The sequence below is a fragment of the Cavia porcellus genome, unplaced genomic scaffold (assembly GCF_034190915.1).
Source record: "Cavia porcellus strain 051 isolate PalLab524CR breed Dunkin Hartley unplaced genomic scaffold, mCavPor4.1 scaffold_21, whole genome shotgun sequence".
In the NCBI taxonomy this organism is placed as follows: Eukaryota; Metazoa; Chordata; class Mammalia; order Rodentia; family Caviidae; genus Cavia; species Cavia porcellus.
In genome coordinates, this window is record NW_026947504.1 from 38,739,785 (window position 1) to 38,764,573 (window position 24,789).

At 38.5% G+C, this 24,789-nt stretch overlaps 1 protein-coding gene across 8 annotated transcripts in view; it reads left to right on the forward strand.

The window, feature by feature from the left end:
* Window positions 1–24,789, forward strand: part of Fry (FRY microtubule binding protein) — a 418,719-nt gene that overhangs the window by 209,816 nt on the left and 184,114 nt on the right. For all 8 annotated transcript variants that reach the window (XM_063232589.1, XM_063232590.1, XM_063232585.1 and 5 more), the window contains one exon: window positions 7,376–7,575. In XM_063232589.1, the coding sequence (XP_063088659.1) occupies window positions 7,456–7,575 (120 nt within the window). In that variant the 5' untranslated portion in view covers window positions 7,376–7,455. The remainder of the gene's footprint in view (window positions 1–7,375; window positions 7,576–24,789) is intronic.

A 24,789-nucleotide genomic window follows, 5' to 3' on the forward strand; every position in this document is an offset into this window, starting at 1 on the left:
TTGTCAAGCAGACTCAGGCTTAGCCCCAGAGTTAACTGCTCTGCGACCTTGAGCAAGGCACTTTCCCTCTCTGAACCTTGTGATCCTATCCGTAAGAGGGAGACTGACGTGCTTCTAGGGATACATTAAGGATTAAAGTTACCAGTTGAAGAGCTGTAGGAGTAAAGAGATGTACGGGAGGAGCATCCCCCTTTATCGAAATTTTTAGAAATTAAGCACAAGTAAATGTGCCTTTGGGTGTATGTATCTTCTTGACCAAAAATACTTTCTGGATATTTTTTTATTGACTTACTTTAAAGTATAGAAAATTGCTTACAAATTATCCATCACTGTGAAACAGGTTTTTTGTTACACTGTTTCTTCTTATTCCAACGTTTTCCATTTTTTCTTTTCTTTTTTTTAAGCCATTCTCCCATTTAATTTATTTATTTTATTGGTACATTTTAGGCATACAAAGGATCCCATTCTTTATAGGGAATTTGTCCTATACATGATATACTTCTTTTTTTTTTTTTTTTTTTTACCCATGCCCCTATCTTCAGTCCCTTGTCCCCTCTGTTTTAACAAAAGTTTGGATTCCATTTTTTCTTTCTTTTCTCCTTTTTTCCCCTTTTCCCTTCCTTCTTTTTCCTTTCCTCCCTGGTTCTGTTCTCATTTAAGCATTGTCTCCCTATTTGATAATATCTAGTTTACATTTTTATCTCCGTTTACACTTTCAGTTTCTCACACCAAAGAGACGATGCACTATTTACACATGATATTACACTATTTACCACTGATACTGAACCCCTTTTCATACATTTATTTTCTGTTTCTACTTCTTCATCTGAGACGTGTCTATTTATTTCAGATGCCCTTTTTTGGATTGTGCCTTTAAATTTGGGAGCTCTTAAAATACAAAAGGCAATCCTGGGCAACAAAGGCAAGGCAAGAGCATCACAATCCCTGACTTGAAATTATATGTAAAGCTACTATGGGAAAATAGTGTGGTACTGGCAAAAATATAGACCCAGCGATCAATGGAACAACTGGGATCTCACCCAATGAAAAGCTTTTGCATAGCAAGAGAAACACACAACATGGGAGAAAATGTTTTCCAGCTATAGCTCATACAAAGGATTACTATCAAGAATATACAAAGAACTCAAAAAAAAAAAAAAAATCAGTCCTCCCAGGGTTAAAGACCCAACCCAAAGATGGGTATCTGGGATGAAAACATACTTTTCAGATGATGAAATACAAACAGCAAATAAATATATGAAAAAGTGTTCACATCACTGGTCATTTGAGAAATGCAGATGAAAACAACACTGAGAATCCACCTCACCCCAGAAAGAATGGCTATTATCAAGAAATCAAGCAATAACAAATGCTGGAGGGCTGTGGGGAAAAGGAAGGCTTCTCTACTTTTGGTAGAAATGCAGACTGGTGCAACCAGTGTGGAGATTCCTCAAAAAACTAGGACTACTGGTCCCATTTGACTGAGCTATTCCTCTTCTGGATATCTTCCCAAAAGAAATAAAAACATCATACCACAGCAATAAACGTGCACCCATGTTTATAGCAGTACAATTTGTAAAAGCTAGATTTTGGAAACAACCTAAATGCCCCTCGACTGAGGAATAGATTTTTTTAAAATGCTACTTTATACAATGGAATACTACTTAGCCATAAGGAAGGATGAATTGAGACTTTTATAAGTAAATGGATGCAACTTGAGACCATACACATAAGTTAGATAAATAAGACACATGTAAATATCGTAATGTCTCACTAGTGTGCAAAGCTGAAACAACATATGTGTGTGTGTGTATTAGTTATATTATTGATTCCTCTGAGTTCACTGAAGAGAAAGATTTGTGCTGGTATTGTTTGGAGAGTTGGATGCAGATGTCTTGTGTAAGAGTAAATGATTTGGGGATGACAGTGTGCAATGTTGTACCATTGTTGCCCCCTGATTGATGTGTTTTAAAATTTTGTTGGAGTTTTTCTTCTCTTTCTTCTTCTTCCTCCTCCTCTTCCTCTTCTTTCCTTCTTGAAACAAAATGGATTTGAAAAAAAATTTGGAAGGTCTGATTTTTTTTCCTTTGTTTTAAATCGTAGTCCTCTGAGAGGCAGCTAGCAAAAAATCTTTCTCTTTGATAATCTATTTTGCTGTGCTGACGTTTTTTTAATGAGATGAGGTCCCAGTTGTTCTTTGTGATAGTTCCTGTGCAATTGGGGTTTTTTGTTGATGAAATCTTTGCCTGTACCCATGTCTTCAAGAGTTTTATGTATTCTCTCTTTCAGTACATTCAGTTTTTCTGTTTTACTATTTAGATCTTTGATCCATTTTGATTTTAGTTTAGTGCCTGGTGAGAGACATGAGTCTAGTTTTAGTCTTGGGGATATGGAAAGCCAGTTTTTCCAGAATCCTTTATTAAAGAGGCTATCTTTCATCCAGTGAACATGTTTGGCCCCTTTGTCAAAGACAGCTAACTAAGCATCTTTGGAGTTCATTCTGCATTTTCTAGTCTGTTCTATTGATCTTCTGGGTTTTTGTTTTGTTTTGTTTGTTTTGGTTTTTGGTTTTGTGCATGTGTGGTTTGTTTTGTTTGTTTGGTGGCCAGTGCCATGCTGTTTTTATCACAGAAGCTTTGTAGTATAATTTCAAGGGAGGGATTGTGATGACTCCTTCCTTGCCTTTGTTGCCCAAAATTGTGCTTTTGCTAATCTAAGACTCTTCTGGTTTCAAAAGAATTTTAGGAATTTTTCTGTAGTTCTCTAAGGTATGCTAGTTGCGTTTTCCTTGGGATTGCATTAAATCTGTATAACAATTTTTGGAGTTTGACCATTTTCACCATATTAGGTCTTCCTACCCAAGAATAAGAGATATCTTTTCCATTTTCTGATATCTCTTTTTTCAGCATATTGTAATTTTCAATGTAAGGATCTCTTACTTCCTTTGCTAAGTATTTTTTATTCTATTATGAAAAGTATGCTTGCCTTAATTTTTTCTCAATGAGTTTGTTATTTGTGTACAGGATTGCTATTGGGTTTTGAGGTTTGACTTTGTGTTCAGCTACTAAATTTTCTTATTAGTTCTAGAAGTCTTTTGATGGAATTTTTATAGAGTATTCTTTAGAGGAAAATAACTGCATGTCATGTTAGGAGGACTTGTCCTTTTGCTCTGGTTTACTTCACATAACTTCTTCCAGGATATCTGGTCAAACTGAATATTTGCAGTACCTTTAACATGCCATTTCTTAAGTATCTTCATAAATACGTTAGTGGACAATTTACTATTTTCCTATACACAGTGTGACATGTTTGCACAGTAGCTGCGTCATCTCTGGTTTGTTGTGTTTTATGAAATGGTCCTATAATGCTCATAAATTAAAGTCTTCTTGGAAAAGAAGGACTTAGAAGGAAAAGTCGGGTTGTAAAGCAAGATCCCAGTTCCCACTAATAGGGTTTACCCTCAGCACCTACTAAATGACCAAAATGCTGAGAATTGGCAGTAAAAATAATTTATATCTAACTGTACACAAAAAAGTGTCATACAATAGCTCCTTTGTTAAGAGAGAAGTTTACAGTGATCTCTGGAAAGGAAGTTTGTTTAATCAGACTGTCACTTCTAGGAAGAATGCCTACTTTCTTTTGTTATCACATAACATGTTGTGGTTGCTTTAAGAAAAAAGGAAACTATTCCTTATTTCAAATGCTCAGGGTCAGATTCCAGTCAGGAGCATCAAAAACATCTAACTGTTTTGAAAAATCGGCTCTGTGCTTATCTGTTGTTGCAAACTGGTTAAAAAACAAAAAAGCAGGTAAAATGTCCTCTTTTTTTGAGGAATGTGCTTTGTGAAGGCAGTTGGAGGATCTATGTGCCTATTGGGCACTTTGGTTCATGCCTTTAACAAGCTGGTTAAAATTCCCATCATATGTCCACTACCACCATTCCTATTCAGCCAGAGCAATTATATAAGAGAGAGAAATAAAATAAATAAGGATAGGAAGTAAGAAGTGAAATTATCATTATTCACAGGTGACGTGATACTCTACATAGAAGACCTAAAAAGCCCCACCGAAAGGCTTTTAGATTTAGTAACCAAATTCAGTGGTGTATCTAGATACAAAGTCAACACTGAAAAATCAATGGCATTCCTGTACACAACAACAAACTCACTGAGATAGAAATTAGGGAAAACACACCTTTCACAATAACATCCAAAATAATGAAATACTTAGGAGTCGATCTATCAAAGGAAGTAAAAGATCTGTACACTGAAAAGTACAGTACTTGGAAAAAATAAAGAGGATCTCAGAAGATGGAAAGATATTCCTTGTAACAATGGCCATACTCCCAAAACTGTTACGCAGATTCAGTGCAATCCCAGTCAGAATACCATTAGCATACCTCTCAGATCTAGAGAAATGGTTCCTAAAATTCATCGGGAAACACAAGAAACCTAGAATAGCAAAGGTGATACTGGGCAACAAAGCAAGGCAGGAGACATCACAGTCCCCGACTTGTAACTGTACTGCTACAAAGCTACCGTGATAAAATCAGCACGATGCTGGCAAAAAAAAAAAAAAAATACCAGACCTCAGAATCAGTGGAACAGAATAGAAGATGCAGATATGACTCCGAACACGGTCAGCCACCTTATCTTTGACAAAGGGGCCAAACATGTTCACTGGAAGAAAGATAGTCTCATTAATAAATGGTGCTGGTAAAACTGGCTTTCCACATGCCCAACACTAAAACTAGACCCATGTCTATCACCATGCACTAAACTAAAGTCAAAATGGATCAAAAATCTAAATATTAAAATGGAAGCACTAAATGAACTGTAGGACAAGGTAAAAGTCTCAAAGATCCAAATGTAGGCAGAGAGTTCATGAACTAAAACCAAGCAGCACAGGAAGTACCTCAAAGACTCAACAACTGAGCTTTCATCTTATTAAAAAGTTTTTGCACCTCAAAATAACTCACCAACAGAGTGAAAAGAAAACCCACACATTTAGAAAAAATTTTAGTCAACTCTTCCTCAAACAACTTTTATCTAGAATATACAAAAAAATTTTTTTTTAAATCTGGCCTCCCAAATTCAAAGACCCAATCCAAAAATGGACATCTGAGATAAACACACACTTCTCAGATGAAGAAATAGAAATGGCAAATAAATATATGAAAAACTGTTACTATCACTTGTTATTCAAGAAATGCAAATTAAAACACTAAGATTCCATCTCACTCCAGAAAAAAATGGCTGTCATCAAGAAATCAATTAATAACAAATGCTGATGGGGCTGTGGGAAAAAAGGAGCTCTTCTCCACTGTTGGTGGGAGTGTTGGCTGGTGCAATCAGTGTGGAAACTCATTCCTCAAAAAAGTCGAATTAGAGCTCCCATTCAACCCAGCTATTCCCCTTCTGGGTATTTTCCCAGAAGAATTGAAAACATCGTGTCACACCAATATATGTGCACACATGTTTAGAGCAACACAATTTGTAGTAGCTAAATCTTGGAAACAGCCCTTCAACCATGGAATGAATAGAAAAAGATATATTTTTATACTGTGGAATACTACTCAGCTATAAAGAAAGATAAACTCGAGGCTTTTATAGGTAACTAGGTGTAACTAAAGACCATACTCGTAAGTGAAATAAATCAAACTTCATGTGTAAACATCATATTGTCTCCCTAGTGTAAGAAACTGAAAGAATAAATAAGATCCAAAAGATATGATAGATATTGTGAAAGGGAAAGAAACTGCTCAAAAGGGAATAACTGGGAGAAAGGAGAAAAGAAGGAAGAAAAAATCCTTGTATGTATATCAATACATATATAGAAGATAACTAAGATAATTGTACTAATTGTATTAGTTGATTGAAAGGAAGTCAGTGCTTATATTGTTTGACCAACTTTGCATGCCTACATCTGGTAATCTGAGCAACTGTTTTAAAGATAACTATGCAATATAATAACCATTGTCAATTTCCTATCATTTTGTTTTGAAATTCTGTATTGATTTCATTGTATTTTTATTCTCCCTAAAAAGGTACAAGTAAAATAATATTCCCACCATAAGCAACTAGTTTATCTTAAATTACAAATAGAATCTTTTTTGGTCATGGTAGCTCATACCTATAATCTTGGGAGAGGTTGAAGCATGCGGGTCAAAAATTCAAGACTAGCCAGAGCAACTTAACAAGAGCCTGTCCCCAAATAAACTTTTGAAAGAACTCGAAATGTTGCTTTGCATCAGAGCAGAACCCTAGTAATGCAAAACAAAACACACAAATAAAAACCAAACAAAACTCCTTCCAAATCCACACAAATGTAGGACATCTGAATAATGCGGCTTTCTGTCCTTCCTGGCAGCTCCAAACCATAGCATCTCAACACCGTTAGGCATCTAGTGAAGCAGGTTTCCTCTAGACCAGCGATGGCTAACCTTCAGGAGTTTCCATTGATAACACATGGCTCACTGCACACCTGTGTCATAGGTTCGCCCTCATCGCTAGACTCTGGTTCTGCCCTCCACCCCAACCATCTTTTTTGGGGGGTTTTTTGCAGTGTGTTATGGTGTGTGTGAGGGTGCTGGTCATGGACCCTGCCTCCATACGGTGTGAGCTCTGTAGGGCAGGCCCAGCAGCTGTCTGTAGACAGCCTCCCAGGGCCTGAAACCTAAGCTGCTTGCTTAGTCAATAATGGACAAAATGGAATGAATGAGTGAGAAGCTTGGGATGACAGGTGAAATTCTGGGAAAACGAGTTTCTTTCCTGTCACATCCACTGCCACTCTTATGTCCCAGGACTCTTACTTACAAATTCACACATTTTAAATGTGTAACAAAGGACAAAGAAAAACATACCAACTAGAGGGAGTGAAAACTGAAACCCACACCTTGTTACACGGGTGCTACCTGAGCCTCTGTCCTTCCTCTGTGACAGCCAGAGCCAGCAGGGCTTCTGATAGTTGGTTCTGGAAGAGATGACTCCCAGAATCTCTTACGTTGTTCTTCAAGCACAGAAGACAGAGGGCTTCTGTCATTAAGAAAACTTGGCCAAGAAATTACTCTTTTTCCTCATATACAATTTTTGTCCCTTTGTCTGGAATGTAGAAGAGAAGCCCAAGATGTTTTAAACAGTATAATATTTATCAGTCAGATCAATCTAGTAGCAAGAAGAATTTTGAGATTATCACATATTGTACAATGCAAACATAACAAATTCCAGCACTGTTTCTAAAGCGTGAAACCAGGTTATGATGCTAAGTGTGACATCCTTCATACAATTCATATCCTTACAATGATGGTGTAACACATCCTGTCTGAATATTTATGATGTTATTTTCAGCCAATGAGAATTTCCATTCTGTTTTTCAGCTTCTCCAGTTGGCAACGGTTACATCAAGCCTCCAGTCCCACCTGCCTCAGGCACACACAAGGAGAAAGGGCCACCAACCATGTTACCCATCAGTGTGGACCCAGACAGCAAACCAGGAGAATATGTCCTCAAGAGTTTATTCGTCAATTTCACAACGCAGGCTGAGCGCAAGATTCGCATCATCATGGCAGAGCCACTGGTGAGTGTATACCATGAGGCCCACCTCTTTTGAAATCCATCTGTATGTGAATTCTGAGACACTCCACATTCCAGGGTTCCGTATCCATGGAGTCAGCCAACATCAGATTGAAAACATTTGAAAAAGCCAATTGTACCTGTACTAAACATATACTTAACTTTTGGATCATTATGCCCTAAGTAATGCAGTATGTTAACTATTTACATTTCATTTACCTTAGGTTAGGTAGAGTAAGTTATCTAGGTGATTTAAAGTGCATAGGAGGATGTGCATAGGTCCCGTGCAAATATGCTGCCAATTAATAGAAGGGATTTGAGCATTTGTGCATTTTTGTGTCTGAAGGAAGGGATGCTGAACCCATCCCCACAGACACCAAGGATGACTGTACCCTGGACTTTTCCATCCCAATGAAGGATGGATTACTAATCGTCTGCTTTCCAAAGGGTATTTTTTTAATCATAGGTTTAAAAAGGTAATTGTTAGGTTTCCTAGTCTGAGGGGAAAAAATTATGGGAACTTTAAGACAATCATTAACGAATAAAACTTAGTATCCTGCTTCGTTGCTGCATTTAGGACAGCAGACATCATTCCCCAAAAACTAGTCATGCTAGAAAAAGTGTGTATGGTCTCAGCTACATATGTTTGCTGCAAACAAAATTTTTCATCCTGGCTTTAAAGTTAAGTGAGAAAAAACATCATTGTTCTTCAAGTGTCTGGCTCAACTTCCAGGGTGAGAACATAAGGTTCTCAGTACCATATTGTCAGAGGAAGTGCTGGCAAGGCATTGAGAGTCCTTGCTTCACCTTCTGAAAATTGGAAGACAGGAAATTCTTGACTTACTTACTTTAGATCCCTTATTAGACGATGATGCCTTTCATTGCAGATATGTGCACTAGGAAATAAGGTGTGGGTCAGCCCTCTGTTAATCGCTTTAACAGGGCTCTGAGTACTGAATCTTGAAAGGACAATCAGGAAGGAAGAAAGTGCAATTGGTAGGTTCACATTACTTGTTTTCTGACCTTGGTTGGGCCACACACAATAAGAGAAAAGGAAAGGAATTCAGAGTGACGCAGCTGTTTCTCTGAAGCAAGGCTTTGTACCTCCTCTGAGGGTACAGGAGCAATGTGAGGATAGTCACAATTTGCTTTGCAGAATCGAAGCTGAAAAAAAAAAATGAAAAAGAATTATAGCTGAAAATGGTTGGGGCAGTATTACTCAGTCCACAGCACAGATCTCTGAAAATACGTAACATACGATGAATGACATCTTCTATTAAAAATGACCTGTATGAAAGAATCACATCTTAAAGTTTAGGAATCAGAATTCAAGAATATTTGTTAAGTAAGTTTAACTGAAAGTTACAAACATTGCCTTTTAAGGGTTTTATGAGATCAACAGATTATCTTTATATATATCTTTATTCTCTTAATAAGATTCTATTTATTTAATGAATCTCTATGATTATAGAAATTGTTTCTTGGTTTTACAATTGCAATCACTTACATTTGTTCCTTTGTCTTCGTTACATTCACTCATGTTTTCAAGTTTCTGCTGCTCGTACTACTCAGGTGGTTAAAAGGAAGTACTTCCTGTGGGTCACCACTGTGCTTAATTTACTGGGTACTATGGTGACCTTAGGTCGCATCTCACTCACAGGTGGGGTAAGATAACATAGACCAGGTTAGACTACTGCTGAAGGTCACACCTGTGTTGATTGGAATTCAGGCGGGGTGATGTCAGAGCCCATCTCTGAACTGCACTCTGATCAGTCTTTGTGTGTCATTTTTAGGTAAAGATATCATCGCTCTTTCACACCAGAACCCTTCTGTGGCTTGAGTCAATCAAGTTAAATCTCCAAATTCCCACTGCTCCCAAAGTCCGATCCCTAGAAATCTCTAGCTGCTAAGGCAGCTGGACCCTTGTCTCTGGTAGAGGAAGAAAACTGCCGTGGGGTCCGAAGGGCACATGTGGGGAGTTTAGGGTGGACAGAGTGGTAGAGCACAAAGAATTACATTTCACTCCTTAACCCAGAGAAATGAAAAAAAAAAAAAAATCCCAGCTAAAGCTCTTAATTTGTGTATCCTCATGAATTTTCTGACGAACCCAAAAGTTAAAGACATGATTCTTTTTGAACTACCCATGTTTCCAAGGTAATAATTTAAATACTGTGCTGTTATTTAAGGATTTCTGGGATGAAATTACTTGGATTTAACTGTATTCATCTTTATTCAGTTTAGGATTTCTTCAAGAGTCCATTTTTCTTCTTAGCATAAGTATTAGATCTGAAAGACTCTGGTGCACACAGCATTCTTCTAGTGAGGGGTAGACATTCATTCCTTTGGTTATTTATCTCCAAACAAGAGAAATTTTAGGTCCCTTCATCAGCAGATCTTTATTGTGTGTCTAGAGGGAGAGATGCTGCCAGAGGCAAAGGGCCGAGGAGATGTGCCTGATGTTTTTAGGGGAGGAAATATATGCAACCAATTCTTTGTATTCTTTCTTACTTTTTATAAAAAGAGACTATTCCCCTTTTAATTTTTGACACAGATGTAAATTTCTGTACCTCATCCACTTCTTGTCTGCTGAAAAATACTTGGGACCTTTTATCCCTATATTTGCTTACTTATAATGGTGATACTAGCTATAAATGGATTCTGTATCTTATTACTTGATTCTAAAACCATAAATGTACATGCGACATTTTGTCCAGTGGGCATTGCGAGAGGTATTTTTGGTTGTTTTGTTTTAGGGGGGCTTGCTAGGCAAGCATTCTACCCCTGAGCCAACTCCCAGCCCTAGAGGTGTTACATTTTATGTACGTAAAATACGTTTAAGTGGAACTCTAATAAATGTCCCCTTCTATTTCTCTTCCTAATTTAGCTTCTTGTAGAAATATACTGAACCCTTTGATAGCCTGAATTTATGTGTTTGTGTAAAACCACAAAATTATTATCTTTTCCTTAATATAACTTGAGGTGGCAAAGATAATTTTCAAAAGTTTGGATGCATTATTTAGGGAATGATGCAGGAATCTGTATATTTGTTTTGAATTAACTTTTTTGCCAGAGTATCACTCTAAGGCTGTCCTTAAACTCACTGTGTAGCCCAGGCTGGCCTGGAATCACTGTGATCCTATTGCCTTGGCCTTTCAGGTGCTGGGATTGTAGGCGTGCACCACCACACCCAGTTCATGTCATTTTCAAAACACTGACTCAGAACCTTGTATCAGCTCGACAGACTGTGTACAACAGATTATACTCCACATTGAATTAAAGTTTAAACTTTTGTTTATGACTTCTAGATGCTCAAATAGCAAATCCTAATGGGTAAAAGGGGCAGGAAATAAATACATTCTACCAGATTCAGATGTTAGCTTTTTTTTTTTTTTTAAATAAATATCTTTGTAAACATCTTGTACTGTTTGTACCCAAAAGATGCTCAGGTCATATTCATTAATATTTATGGAAAAGTCAATAGTTTTATTCTGATTTTATTGCTTCCTGGGGACATTTGATAGCCTCTGCTTTTGTTCACTCTTACTACTGTTTCATCCTTCCAAAATGTTCTAAACAGGCTAAAGGGGGTCATCTGTGCCATTTTTTATATTTTATTTCAAGATATTAAAATTACAAAAAGAGTCATGAGTGATAAGCAACTCAGTCTTGTTCACCTCAAAGTCTTTATTTCTCCCTCATTTGTCAGTGATGACTCAGCTGAGACAGAATTTGAGGCTGACATTCCTTCTCCCTCCAGACTTTTGAAGGTGCGCCTCACCGTTGCCTCTGTAATTGCCACTCAAAAGTCCATAGTTGATTTGTTGACCATGGACTTTTTTCTTTGTTGTCTTTGGTGTGGTGCACTTTACACCATCCTTGGATGTGGGTTTGTTTTTACTGTTTGTTAGAAACTCCTGTGCTTCTGTAATTGAGGATTTGCATCTTTCACTAATTCTAGAATGTTCTTAACAGTTAACTATGTGACTATCACCGTTTATCCACTTTGTCCGTTATCTTTTTCTGGCATTTCTGTTAGACACTTATCAGACCTTTCTTTCACGCAATATTGCATGTCTTCTTACTCATCTTTTTTTTTATTGGTGCACTTTGTGACATTTCACTACATTCTGAGTAATTTTCTTAGCTCTGGCTTCCAACTTACTAATGCACTCTTAGGCTGTTCTAACCTGTTGCTTAACACTCCCACGGGGAATCTTAATTTTAATGACTATATTTTCATTCCAAGAAATGCTGTTCTATTCTCTTTTCACACGTATAAATAAAAATCTTAAAAAAATTTTTTAAAAGATCTATTTAAAATTTTTTTTTAAATTTTGTTTTCAATGTATTTTGTTCCTTATGTTTACAGCTTCCTTTCAGTCACCATCAACATACATTTTCTATCCTGTCTTAGATTATTACCCTACTGTATCTCTCTTTGGGAGCCTTTTTAAATTTCTGGTGTCTAATAACTTTTGCCGGTGGTGCGTTGTTTTTTTTCAACGTACTTCGCAAATTTTTGTTTTGAACTCTGTCTGGGGGCTTGTTTTTCTATGGGTCTTCCTTGAAGCCATAGTGAGGAGAGCGTTTCTCCAGCCCAGGGTTATCACTATTTAGGACCAAATGTCCTGTTCCTATCTGGGCTTGGAAACTTCTTCACTAGCAGTTGATGTATTTCCCCTAACTCATGTAAGACTTAGTTTCAAAGTCTTGGGGAGTGACATTTTTCTTACAGTTTTTAACATAAAGCCAGGCAGAAACCACGGGAATAGCTTTTCCTCCTCCTGTACCAGTGTGTAGATTATTCCGTGGATCATTATTTCATTGTTTAGGACTAAACTTTATGCCAGGCATCTTATTTCTAATGTTCCATTCCTCAAGGAATGCTCCCTGTGTGTTCCCTGTGTGCAAAGGGGACAATAAAAATGCCTCCATAGCTGGCCTGGCAGCATACCTGTAATCTCAGAGCTCGGGAGACTGAAGCAGGAGGGTTACTGTGACTTCAAGGCCAGGCTGCACTGCAGAGACGACTTGAGGCCAGCCTGAACCACACAGGGAGACCTTGTCTCAAAAAAAAAAAAGGCTCCATGCAAATGAGATAAATAGCACCCCCAGCAGCAACTATATATCCTGAGTCCCTCCTACTGTTCCTTCCCCTTTGCCTATCTTATGGATGCATTTCACCATTTTCCAAAAAAAATTACACTGTGTATTTAATTTGATGTGTGTATGTATGTATGTATTTTTGAAGCCATGGTACTGTACCACTGAGCTATATCCTGGCACTTTTTAAGTTCTGTTTTGAGACAGAGTCTCCAAATGGCCCTGGCTGTTCTCTGACTTGTGATCACCCTTCCTCAGCCTCCGGAGTAGCTGGGATTACATGCATGCACCACTACACCCAGCTTCCAAGTGTTTAATGTATGGAGTTTTTCCTGCTGCTTTGGCCTGCCATCCTGCCTGAGTCCTCTGCAGAAGCCTTAGCCTGCTTCTCATGCAGATAGAGGCATTGTGGGTCTCTGCACCATGAGGCCCATATGCAGTCAGAAGTTTCCATGGCAAGGTGGGGTGTCCCCATGCTGAATAAAAGGAACAGTGGGGTGGGGTGGTCACCAGTTCTTCCTCTGAGCCCCTCTGATGAATTTCCCCTAGGTGCAGTCCTGTCCCTTAACTTTCCTGCTCAGAACCTTCATGGCACACCTTTTCCCTCCTCAATTTGGCCCCTGTGAACCCACCTTTCTTGCTTAACACCATGCATTTATGGATCTCACCCTCTTCTTCAGCTTCCCTTTAGTTCCTCATCCTGCCCATAATTTTCAGCTCTGTGAGTACATACTTGAATGTAGTGTAAAGCTGTTTTATGGGGGTGTTCTTTAAGTTGAAAAAACTACTGTATTGGCCTATAAGTTCTAAAAACTACTGTATTGGCCTATATGCATGCACACACACAAACATACTGACACACCATGTTCCCGTGTGTTAAGACTGTACTTTACATACAGTAATGATCAATGGTTTTTTGAATGCAGGGACTAATGAGAATATGAATCAGTGAATAAAACATTAAAGTAGCATGAAAGAAATGTCTTTGTAGGAACCATGTGTTTCCAAAGGTGGTCTTGCCAACCGCTGCACTGATAATAATGGATTTTGTTCTGTCCTTTGTACTTGGAAGATGAATGACCTACAATGCGCTAAGTACAATGTGTCAGCCTCCTGTCTTGGGGCATCTAAGGATACTTATTATTCATTGATACCTGATCCACCTCCCAACCCAGCAGTAGATGGAGAGTTAGATTGACTCTGAGCAGTCAGACTTGGGCTCAGCATATTTGCTCTCATTACCTGTGAGTTTCTTTTTATGTAGCATCTATTACTGAAGTCACAGGCCATTATCCTCCAAAAAGGCTTTTCAAAAATGAGACTCTTGCTGTTCTGCCATAAAGAAGGATAAACTTGAATCATCTGTAGGAAAATAGATGCACCTTGAGACTATAATTTTAAGTGAAATAAATTGGGCACACAAGTTTAAATATCACAGTGTTTTTCTTGTGTGAGAAACCCAAAGGGTTTACAAGCATAATAGATGACAGATATTGGAAAGCAGGAACAACACATTAAGAAAAGAACAAGAGACTGGTTAGGAGGGGAGAAGAAAGAGAAAAGGAAAAAAAAAGAGAAGAGGAGACAAATGGAAACAAAGCCTTGTGTGTGGAAATGCAAAGGTTAAAGGGAAGGGAATGGGGAAAAATCACTATATAGTATTTACAGGTACAAATTGCCTATGATGAATGTTATCAATATGTATACAAACATGTACTAATAAAAATACAAAATTAAAATTATTACAGCTCTTCTTAATTCAATTTTGCGTTTTTTGATTGAATGAAAAAGAGATAAAGTTAAGAATAAGAACTTCCATTCAGACTGATCTAAATTTGAATCCTGATCCCACATCATTAGTGTTGCGTATCTTTGGGCCACAAGTTGAACTCCTTCTTCCTGACTGACAGAGTGGGAGCCTAAACACATCATGCTGGGTGCTTGGTCATCGTCATGCTCATGGTCATTATCATGCAGCTGGGATTGATTCACCAAAGCTGGTGTATTTCCTTGAAAGTCAGCCACTCTTTGTGTTTACTGGAACAGAATGTGGGACTGAGTAGGGCAAAATGGCTACCTGCTGTTGCTTTGTCAGTATTGTGAGATGCTCTTGGTGAATTTGACCATGGCCTCAAGGTTCACTGAAGCTGCTGTAAACAGACTCACATTGGTCCTCTTGACACCTGTGTTTTGGAAAGTTGCAAACAAAAGCACACATGAGATGACGTTATGCGCACCATCTCAGTTTTCCTAACAACATACTTGAGGCTCCCCAGGTGTGCATAGTGGGGATCAAGGCAATGAAATCAACATTTGAGTCCACCTCTGATGGCTTTCCGAGACTTTCAAAGAGAAAATTTCAGAGGTTCTTGAGAGTAGAAGTCTTAGGGACAAGTAGGAAAGGCATAATTCCAGGTCATGTTGGGAGCCATGTGAACCAAAACATGAAAAGTCAAATATGTAACACAGGATCAAAAAATTTCAGGGATTTCCGCACATGCTATTCTGGGTAGCTCTTTTGGTCACCTCCTTTCATATAAGGTAGTCAGTACACAAAACACTTGTTTTTTAGTTACAGCCCTGCAAACAGTCTGTGCTTCTGGCAAAGTTATTTAAGTATGATCCATCATTGTTTTCACTTCCATAAAATGAGAGTGTACAGGCAGCTTGTTTTAGCTCCAGTGTGAGTCTCAAAATAAAAGTATTAACTCTTGCATCTCTGGGTATAAAAGTCATGGTTTATTGGAGCCACTCTGATTTAATCTTCTATTGTCCCTGTGAGGAGCTACAGTAGAGGCTGAATTGGGCACAGGGCCAGGGGTTCCATCTGGATACTGTCTGGGAGTATCAAGTATCAACAGGGAGAAATTCTAACTCACCTCCCAAAGAGAAAGAAATGGAAGAAGGAAAAGATCTGTGTGATTTCAAAGAGGAGAACACACCAAACTTTCATCTGTTCCTTGAGAAAGCAGTGCTTATCTTCTCCGGATACCCTAAAAGCAAATTTTATAAGGGGAGGTGCAGTGGAAATGATGATTTTTCATTATAGGGATGTTACTTAGGCCTAAATAACCCCGTGCTTGCAAAATACTTAGTGACCCAGGTGCAGACAGGTCTTCGGAGGCTGCCCCTGTGCTGGTTTGGAACACAAGTATGGGCTGGCAAAACCAGTGATAAGTTATTAGGATGCTAAAATGACATGCTGGGATGGAGGCTTAAAACATAACACTGCATGATCTAGTTTTGTTTGCTAACATGAAAAAAGCAATGAAAATTTTTGTTTTAAAATAAGACAATAAGAAAACTAGAAATAACATAAAATATTTTCTTGGGTGTATAAAATCTGTGATGAAGGCAGGATGCCAAACTGTTTCATCACAAGGCATGGATCTGAAGTGTGAAATATTTCATAGCTTAAGACCAAACCTCTGTGAACACCAGTTGTGGCCAGCTGGACCCAACTTTGAAAGGCAAGCAGGTAGCTAATGGCCGCGTTACTGCGTACTCACACTGTTTTGGGTTCAGACTGTGATGTACCCCTGTCCTGACTGTAGTCTCAGGAGCAGCTCCACCTGGGTGCTGATGTTAGAGCTGACGTCAGGACATTCTCTGGTTCACCTGACATTAACTAGAACACTGTACAAGTGTCACACTAGTGGCCTATGCTGTGTGGAACCAGCTTATTAGGTCACGGGATTTTGATAATTTTGTGGTTGTAGGTAACTGAACCCTCTAACAAGGGAGCACACTTTACCCCAGCTTCTTCTTGTGACTTTAGCCTGAATCTGATGAGGGGTAGCGAGCAGGTAGGATGCGCTCTACTCATAGTTACCAGAGTCCTTTATTTGCTCCAAATGTACTCTGGGGGATCACCTACCTACCATGTTGAGGCCCTGGGTTCAGTGCCAAGCACTGCAGAGAATAAATAAAACTTATAAAAGAGGTTTTCTTCTTTCTACTCGAGGACCTGCAGGAGCTGGAGCACTCATCCATATGCTTCTTTTCACCCCTCTGATGTCAATCTTGTCTGCAGACCTGAAGATAACAGAAAGTATTCTTCAGTCCTTTCATCTGCAACTCCTCTTGATATTTGAGGAATTTGTGAACTGGAAAATCTCGCTGTACTAAAAGACAGAATTACTACCTCTAATTAAGTTTGGATCTTTATATCTTTATATAGTGGAATGTCATAAAACTAGTTGTACTTAATCATGTTCACAGCCTAAGACCCACTCACCAGTCTCAACGCGGTATATTTTCTGTCATACTTTATCATGTCCAGGTTCACAAATTGGGGTTTTTTTTTCTATACCAGTGTTTTTATGCCAATCACCATGTACTAAGCTAACATTACATGCTGTTGACTAATAATGTATAAATAGCAGAAATGCCAGCATTAATGTCTCTTTCTGTGGACTCCTCAGCTTTCCTGAAGGACAGTTGGCTACCCTTTATGGCCAAGCACCAATTTAAACAGAGGCTGCCAGGCCTCAGTAAACTTAGTAAGATTATAAAGAGGCTAAAAATTCTAGCTTTAGCTCTTGTTGAGTGTAGTGATAAAAATCCAAGAAATGCTATCCAGAAAGAAGACCAAGAGACTGGTTAGAGAGGCAGTATTAGTATCCCACTTAACAAAATCCTGGCTTATTTTCAAATTGTAAGTTAATAACTTTTAAAATAGGGCTTAGTGACACAGCTTAGCCTGGCCCCTCCCCCTTTTTAATGTGTAAATACATCCACTAGAAACCCCAAAATTCACCCTAACCCAGAAATAAAGCATTGTGAAAGGCTGAACCTAGAGAGAATTTGGGAAGGTTAAATTTAGTGGCTGGATGAGGTGACCTTTCAGATGACCTCACAAACTTGCTTTTTTTTTTGGTACCCAATTCAACCTAAAATTTCTTTCCCTTATTATGAATATGTTTGGAATCACATAGATGAAAAACATTTCTTTTGTGGCTTCTAAATGGAACTTTTCAGCGGTGAAATGAAATGTAATGTGCCTGTATAGTCCAGTTGAACCATATAGTAAATAAACCACATGAAAATTATCCTGACATAATAAAAGATCAAGGGGCCTTGTATTTCAATTTAATAGTATGCGATTCAAGTCATCCAATGTCCAGTGGCATTGTAGGGAAATTATCAAAATTTCCTCTTTTTAAGATATAGAACTGAATGAAAATTATCCTGCAAGTTATTTTCAGTCTAGTTCTTCCTGATTATGTGCTTTTCACTTTTTTGGAGGATCGAACTCATGACTTTGCGGTTGCCAAGCAGGCACTTGTACCGCTGAGCTACATGCCCTGCCCATGCTTTTCACTATTCACAGAGACATAATTTTTAATGCAAGTAAAGAGATCATTTGAAAATATGTCATCGTGCTTTACAATAATAGCAAATGTCAGTAGAAACACATGCTTAGGCTGGGGGTGTAGCTCAGTGGTGAGCACTTGCTTGAGGCCCTGGTTCTGTGCCCTGTACCACCATAAAAATAAGTACAAATAAATGGTATAGTACTGAGTCTTTAATATCACTGGGTTCCCATACATTTTGCATTTTGACATTCCCAAAGTTACTGGTACAATTTTAGCAGCAGCAATTTTTACAGTTGTGTTGTAGCAGTTTTAACCATCACATATTTTCAGTTACACTGGCCATGCTAACACTGAGGACACCGTGTTTGATTAGGTACTTTTTATTGTTATATTTGTATCTAGTACTTTCGGACTTGAAGATTTCTCTTTCTTTTTTTTTTAATGCAGTTCGGGTTGGCCTTGAACTCACAGTGATCCTGTGAGTGCTGGGATTACAGGCTTGTGCCACCACACCCAGCTAAAATTTCTTACCTATTATACTATGTTTGTTGATGTTTCCTGATGCCTTTGAAGATTTCTGCCCAATTCAAATGTTACAATCACATAAGTCAAAGGGAGGAAGGTTGGAATATTCATGAGGCTTTCCCATATGATCTGCCCTTAGGAATATAACCATTTAAGGAAAAAGATTTGCCTGTGAGGGCTGCAGAGAAGATTGTCTAACAGAGCAGGAGAGCTAGCAAGAGAGTTAGTGATCCAAGTAGAAAAAAGGGAGCAATTGCTAGCATCTCATTGCAGCTGAAGATCCAGGGAGAAAATACTGAAACAGGTCACCAGATTTGCTGTTGGGAAAATTCTGGTGTCTCCAGGGAGAGCATGTTTAGTGGTGACAGAACATCAAGTTGCAATGGTGGAAGAAAGGTGAGCAGACAGAGGGCAGACACTCACTGGAGAGCTGAGCAGAAGCAGCAGCCGAGGGTGGGTGTGTGATCAGGGAGGGCACCGGGTGAGAGTGAAATGCATGAAGAGTGCCAGTAGCAGGGAGAAAGGAGAGAGGTGAGAGTGAAGACAGGGAGCCTCGAGGGGCGAACTGGGGCAGCCAGGTCCCCAGGAGGCCGGAAGGCATCCCCTTCACATAGCATGCACAGCCGGAGGGGTAAACTGGGACCCAAGTAACTCAGAAACAAAGGAGTGAAGGTGACAACTCACACTTTGTGATAGCTGTGAGGAACAGCTCTTTTCATTCAATTAAAATGACAATTAACTCTGTAGCTGAATTCAATTGAAGTTTCCCTTCCACTCTTCAAATAATGATTTGTGCTTGGGACTGTTAAATCTGGCAGAGAAATAGGGACCACTGAAATGAGCAAAGCCAGCTGCAAAAAGGACAGATAATCTCAAGAGTTTTAGTTTCTAAAAAGTCTTAACAGATTTGGCTCTACCTCCTTATTTCACGCCTTAGTATCCTTCACAGTATTTTACCTGCTGGCACCTTTGACTTCTTTGAGAACTGTTTGTGTCCTTCTCTTCATCCTGAGTTTTACCCCAACTGTTTTGGGTAACAGTAAACATATTGTTTTGGTTATGGAAACTTACTTTACTAACTGAATAGAACAAAAGGAAAATAGTTCCGTCCACTTCTGTAAGCACTGTTCCTCCACATGCATCCAAAGATTTTAACTACCATTCATTAGTTGTTACTAGAAACTTACGATATAATGGATATCTTCCATTTTTACCTATGGAAAAACTTACGCATGCAGCAAGGAGCCCAGCCTTCCACCTAAAGTTCCATGAACCGGCACACAATGTGAACAGAGTGTATCTTCGGAATGACTTACAGCCCTGAATCCCTGACTGCCCCACATGCTGGGGCGGTCAGTAGAGTGATGCCTCGGCTGTTGGACTCAATTCATTTCAAATTCATATTTGAACACTGAAAAGTTTGAGAACTATACATATATATAATGAAAAACTAAATAGTTGGTTCTGAAGCCCAAAAAATTACACTTATAAATTCATTTTTCCAGGATTTTAAAAAATTTCACAATGATCTCCTTAACTCTGTCAAGGTTCTCACAATTTTCCTCTTCGCTTCACTGCTTGTATCGCTTTTTTGGAGCCATGATTACAATACTTTATGCAAATAAAGTGCAAGAAAGCACAATGACAAGTATTTTTACACACACACAGTGATGGTGAACCTTGCCACAGCAGATACGCAGAGCTCTCTGTTGGCTCCCATGCCAAGAGTATGAGTTGTTTTTTCTACACTAAAACCTCCATACTCAGGTTTAGTTGCAGAGTGGCATTCAGTCTCTGAAAGATCTGCCGTCACTGCACAAACGCGAGCACTGTGTGTCGCCTGAGCAAGAGCGACGGTTAGGCTGGAGCATCACCTTGGTGACCACGCAAGAAGCGGCATGTGACTCACTCTGCCCTACAAGGTTTCTCAAATCAGATTTTCCGTTCAGTTCTCAAGCAAAGATATGAACATCAAGCAAATTTTTTTCAGATTTTGCTCTTCGAGTAATAGAAATTTCAAGCTTGGAACACAGAGTATGTGTTAGGAACTGTGTCCGCAGTCCCATGGAGTTAGATGTTTCCAAAGTCAAATCAAACTTGACTTAAGTAAGACCAGAAGAGAAAAATATGACAGACGTGAACATATTTGGAGCCCCATTGTTCTTTGGCTCACACGTCAGTAGGGTGCCTGCAGCTCAGAACTGATGGTTCTGCCTGAAATGCCAGAGTGGCCTTGCAGCAGCCTGGTCCATAGCCCTTTGCTCTGCGGGATACCATCTCCGTGGTGCAGGGCCAAGCATGCTCATCAGCCCCCCGGATTCCTGCAAAGAAGAGATCTTAACAGCAGTGGTTGATTTCTGAAATTCTGTGCTGATGACTCAGGCCAGACTTGCATAGTGAAATGTCACTCCTGGTGGTGTCAGAGCCTTCACTTAATTATTCAGAAATCTGTTCTGATAATCAAAAACCCTATAAAGACTCAAGAAGTTTAGTGGTTCGTTTGTTGTTGATGTTACTGCTGTTGTTTTAAGTTGGTTGTTTTTGTAGCCACCACCATCTTTCATTAAATTAAAATGCTTCAATTACCTATTGGGAGTTAAAGTCATTGTAGTAATGTCACACTGTTTTAAAAGGCCAATTATTCCATTTCCCTTTTTTCTATGACTTTTTAGTTACATGTGGAAGCTGATCCTAAAGCTGCAATTTATGTTAGTAGGAGAATACATCACCCAGGAAAATACATTGAATTTAATTTCAGCTCTGGCACATTATTAAGGACACACAATTTAATCTTACCTACTTCCAATAGTAAATAGTAAGAAAAATTCTAGTAATATTAGTCACAACCAACTACTGTGAATTTTATGCCATTTATCTTTCAGTTCTATGAAGTAGATTGGTATAATTTATCCTTAAGCTAAGGCCACAGGTTATAAATGAGTAACTAAGGATCCAGTCTCAAATCTTTCATATTCTAAAGTTTATACCCTTATTGGCTGCACCCAACTAGGGAATAGCTAAAAGACATTAAAATAACATTTAAAGGCAAGGTTTGTAATGTATTCAAATTTTTAAATAATCTGATAACTGCATGCCATTGGTGAGTTAAACACATTTATTGAAATATATTTGAGGACAACATAGGTTATATCTTTCTAGATGATATCTGACATGCATGGGTCATAGTTGGAATTGGGGGACCCAAAATTTTAAAGTCAGAAGTCAAAAGTAATTTCTTAAATGAACTCTTTATGTTCGTCAAATAAAACCCACCTTAGTACATAAATCCCTATAGATTTTTAACTGCCTGTAGCCTGTCCTGCATGGGAAACTTTTGAAGGTTATAGAGACACTCAATGTGAAAAGTCTAACGTGCAGGGCCAGTACACAATGAAATTGCTTGAATATTGAAGTGTGAGTTGATGGCTTCCTTGTGTTGTTCTTAGGTAGATACAGATACAAAGAGCTATAGTGTTTGTGTCTTCCTAAGAGAAGGGTGCAGAGATGGGGAATCCCGTAGGTAACAAACAAGAAGTCCAAACAGGAGACCTGGGTCTGCTCTTATACAAATACTGAAACTTCTCTAGAATTCTTCAGGACAGAAGAAAGTGCTACCCTAAGGACCAGGTAGCAGTGCTCTTTGATTGGGAGAGGGGGCGCTCCATTTGGTGTTTCACACAGCCCAAGTTTCTTGTCTATAATGGGGAAAAAAAGGAGTACCTGTGACCCCACCAGGAAGAGATAAAATGTTGGACGGTGCTACTGAAATAGGTTTGAGAATGGATTATGTGATCCTTAGAATTGAGACACGGTAAGCTTTTTTAAAAAAATGACAACGGCAGAAGTGATACATCATGACTGTCTTTAATTATTTGTTTTATTGTGGAGAATTTAAGGTTACATACATTCAAGCAAAATAACATGAGGAACCCCTCTGCTCATCTTGAACAATGATCAACTCATAGCCAGCTTGTTGTGCATTCCCTAAACTTCCCTCCCATCTTTCCAAGCAAACACCAATCATCCTCCATATCTGGGGGTGGGGGAAAATTAGTTCCATGTGCTCCTCCCCCACATGGTCAAGTCTGTTATATTTGCAGGAGTTCTCACACATTCATACTCTATAAATCACCTCTAGGTGATGTGTCATACCTATTATGATACATTATATAAATAGTTGTTACACTGTATTGTTTATAGAGAATTAAAAAAGTTTGTACATGTTCAGCACAGATATACTTATGGGGTTTTCTTCGAATATTTTTAATGTGCTCTTGGTTGAATTTGTGAACGCAGGACTCACAGGTACAGAGGTCCACATATGCTAGAAACCATATCATCTCATCTCTCAGCATTTATTAGGTATCTAAAAATTGTATTTTTATTTATGTTTTTCATTATTGTATATTTCCAATACATAATAGTTACATTTATTTGAGGAGTTGGTATAAAACGTTTTTTGGTCATTTTGATCCCTTTACCCTTACCCTTCCTTTTCCATCTGATCGCCTTCCCTATCTCCAAAGACATCTGCCTTTTTATTTGATTAGCTACTTAATAAGACCCTATCTCACAATTAAATTAGAGATATCGCAGTGGCCCTGGATTCAAGCCCCATTACTGCATTACTAATGATGAGTAAATAAAAGGTTCTTTTTAAATGAAAGTGCAGTACCGTTACAAAACCAGAAAAATTAATAAACTCTGAACATCATCAAATATGCAATAAATGTTCAAATTGCTAGGTTTTCTTTTAGCAGATTGCCTTACTCAGTATGCCAAAAAAATCACATATTAAAATAGTTTTTTTTTAAACTCATCAAATAGAGGTATACAGCTCAGTGGTAGGACACTGACCTGGCATGTGTGAGGCGCTGCACTTTCTCCCTAGAACTGCAAAATAAAATAAAATAAAATCCTCTTCCAACATTTTTCCTGAAGAAAAAGCTTTCTTTCCCACAGTTTCCTTCAGTTTGGATTTTGTTGATTGCAGCCCTGTAGAATAGTGTGGCACAGTCCTCTAACTCATATTTCCTGAAACTTGGAAATTAGAGCTGAAGTCTTGGTCAGATTTCAGTTCCCTCTTTTCTCTTCCCTTTTGCTTCCTTCCTTCCCTTTTTATCCTTCTTTCTTCCCTGTCTTCTTCCCTCTCCCCTTCTCCATCCTTCATTTTTTAATCCTTTACCAGTGTGGTATTCTCTTCCCCCAGGTTTACTCTTCATTGTCCTAACACTGATTGAAATCTATATTGATGTGCAGATAATCTGGTAGCATTTAAATGTGGACTTGATTCTTTGTGCCCAAAACCATCTTTCCAAGTGCCCAGGTATATTTCAGTCATTTAACCAAACGTGATAAATAAGTTTGAGCTATGTACTAGGGGAGGGAGGAGACAGACTTGTGATCACATGGTGGAAGACCAGAACATGTGGAAAGTACTATGTGATGATTAACAGGTCAGGTTAAGCTGGAGAGGGAGTTAATCTTGGAAGTAACATTTGAATCAAATCTTCCAAAGAATTGTAATTAAGAGCATATTTGTGCAAAAAGAGTCAAGGAAGACTCAAGATGTTATTTTAGTGAGGCTTCAAACCAGAGTGCTTGGCTGATGAACCTGATTATCATGTATGGCCACAGTTAGGATTATCAGCTTGACCTGCTAGAGAAAGTAAGCCTTGCAAAATGTCGATTCTTTCATAAGTATGTGAAGATGTGTGAGTATAAGACATGGTGCTTGTCAGCTTCTCGCCCCACTGGTAATGGGAAGAAATATCTTCTAGGCATGAGAAGCTTCAGGATGTGCGTGGACATGGTCACCTTCCTTCCCCATTGTGGCAGGATCTGCTTTTGGGTAATAGCGGAAGGAGATTGCACTCAGATTACCAGTGTGTGGCTTTGTAAATTGTTGCAAGTGTTTACAGACCCACAGATGTGCCAAACTTTAGCTTTTGGCTGAATTTACAGACTTCCAAATAAATGCATTCCCACTTTTCTAATGTACATAAAATAACTACTGTAGTACAAGGCCATTTAAAATTACTTATTAGCATTAGCTTTGTCATCATGTATGGTTTTAATCAACAGATTCTAAAATAGAATTACTACCCTCTTTACTTGGGATTAAGTGTGTGTTTTGGTGAAAATTTCTAGCATGTAGAGTGTCTTTATAAGTAAGGAGTGGTGATGGTATAACCATACCCCAAATATACTTAATGATTAAAGTGGTAAATTTTATGTTGTATACATTTTGCCACAATAAAAGTATAAAAAAA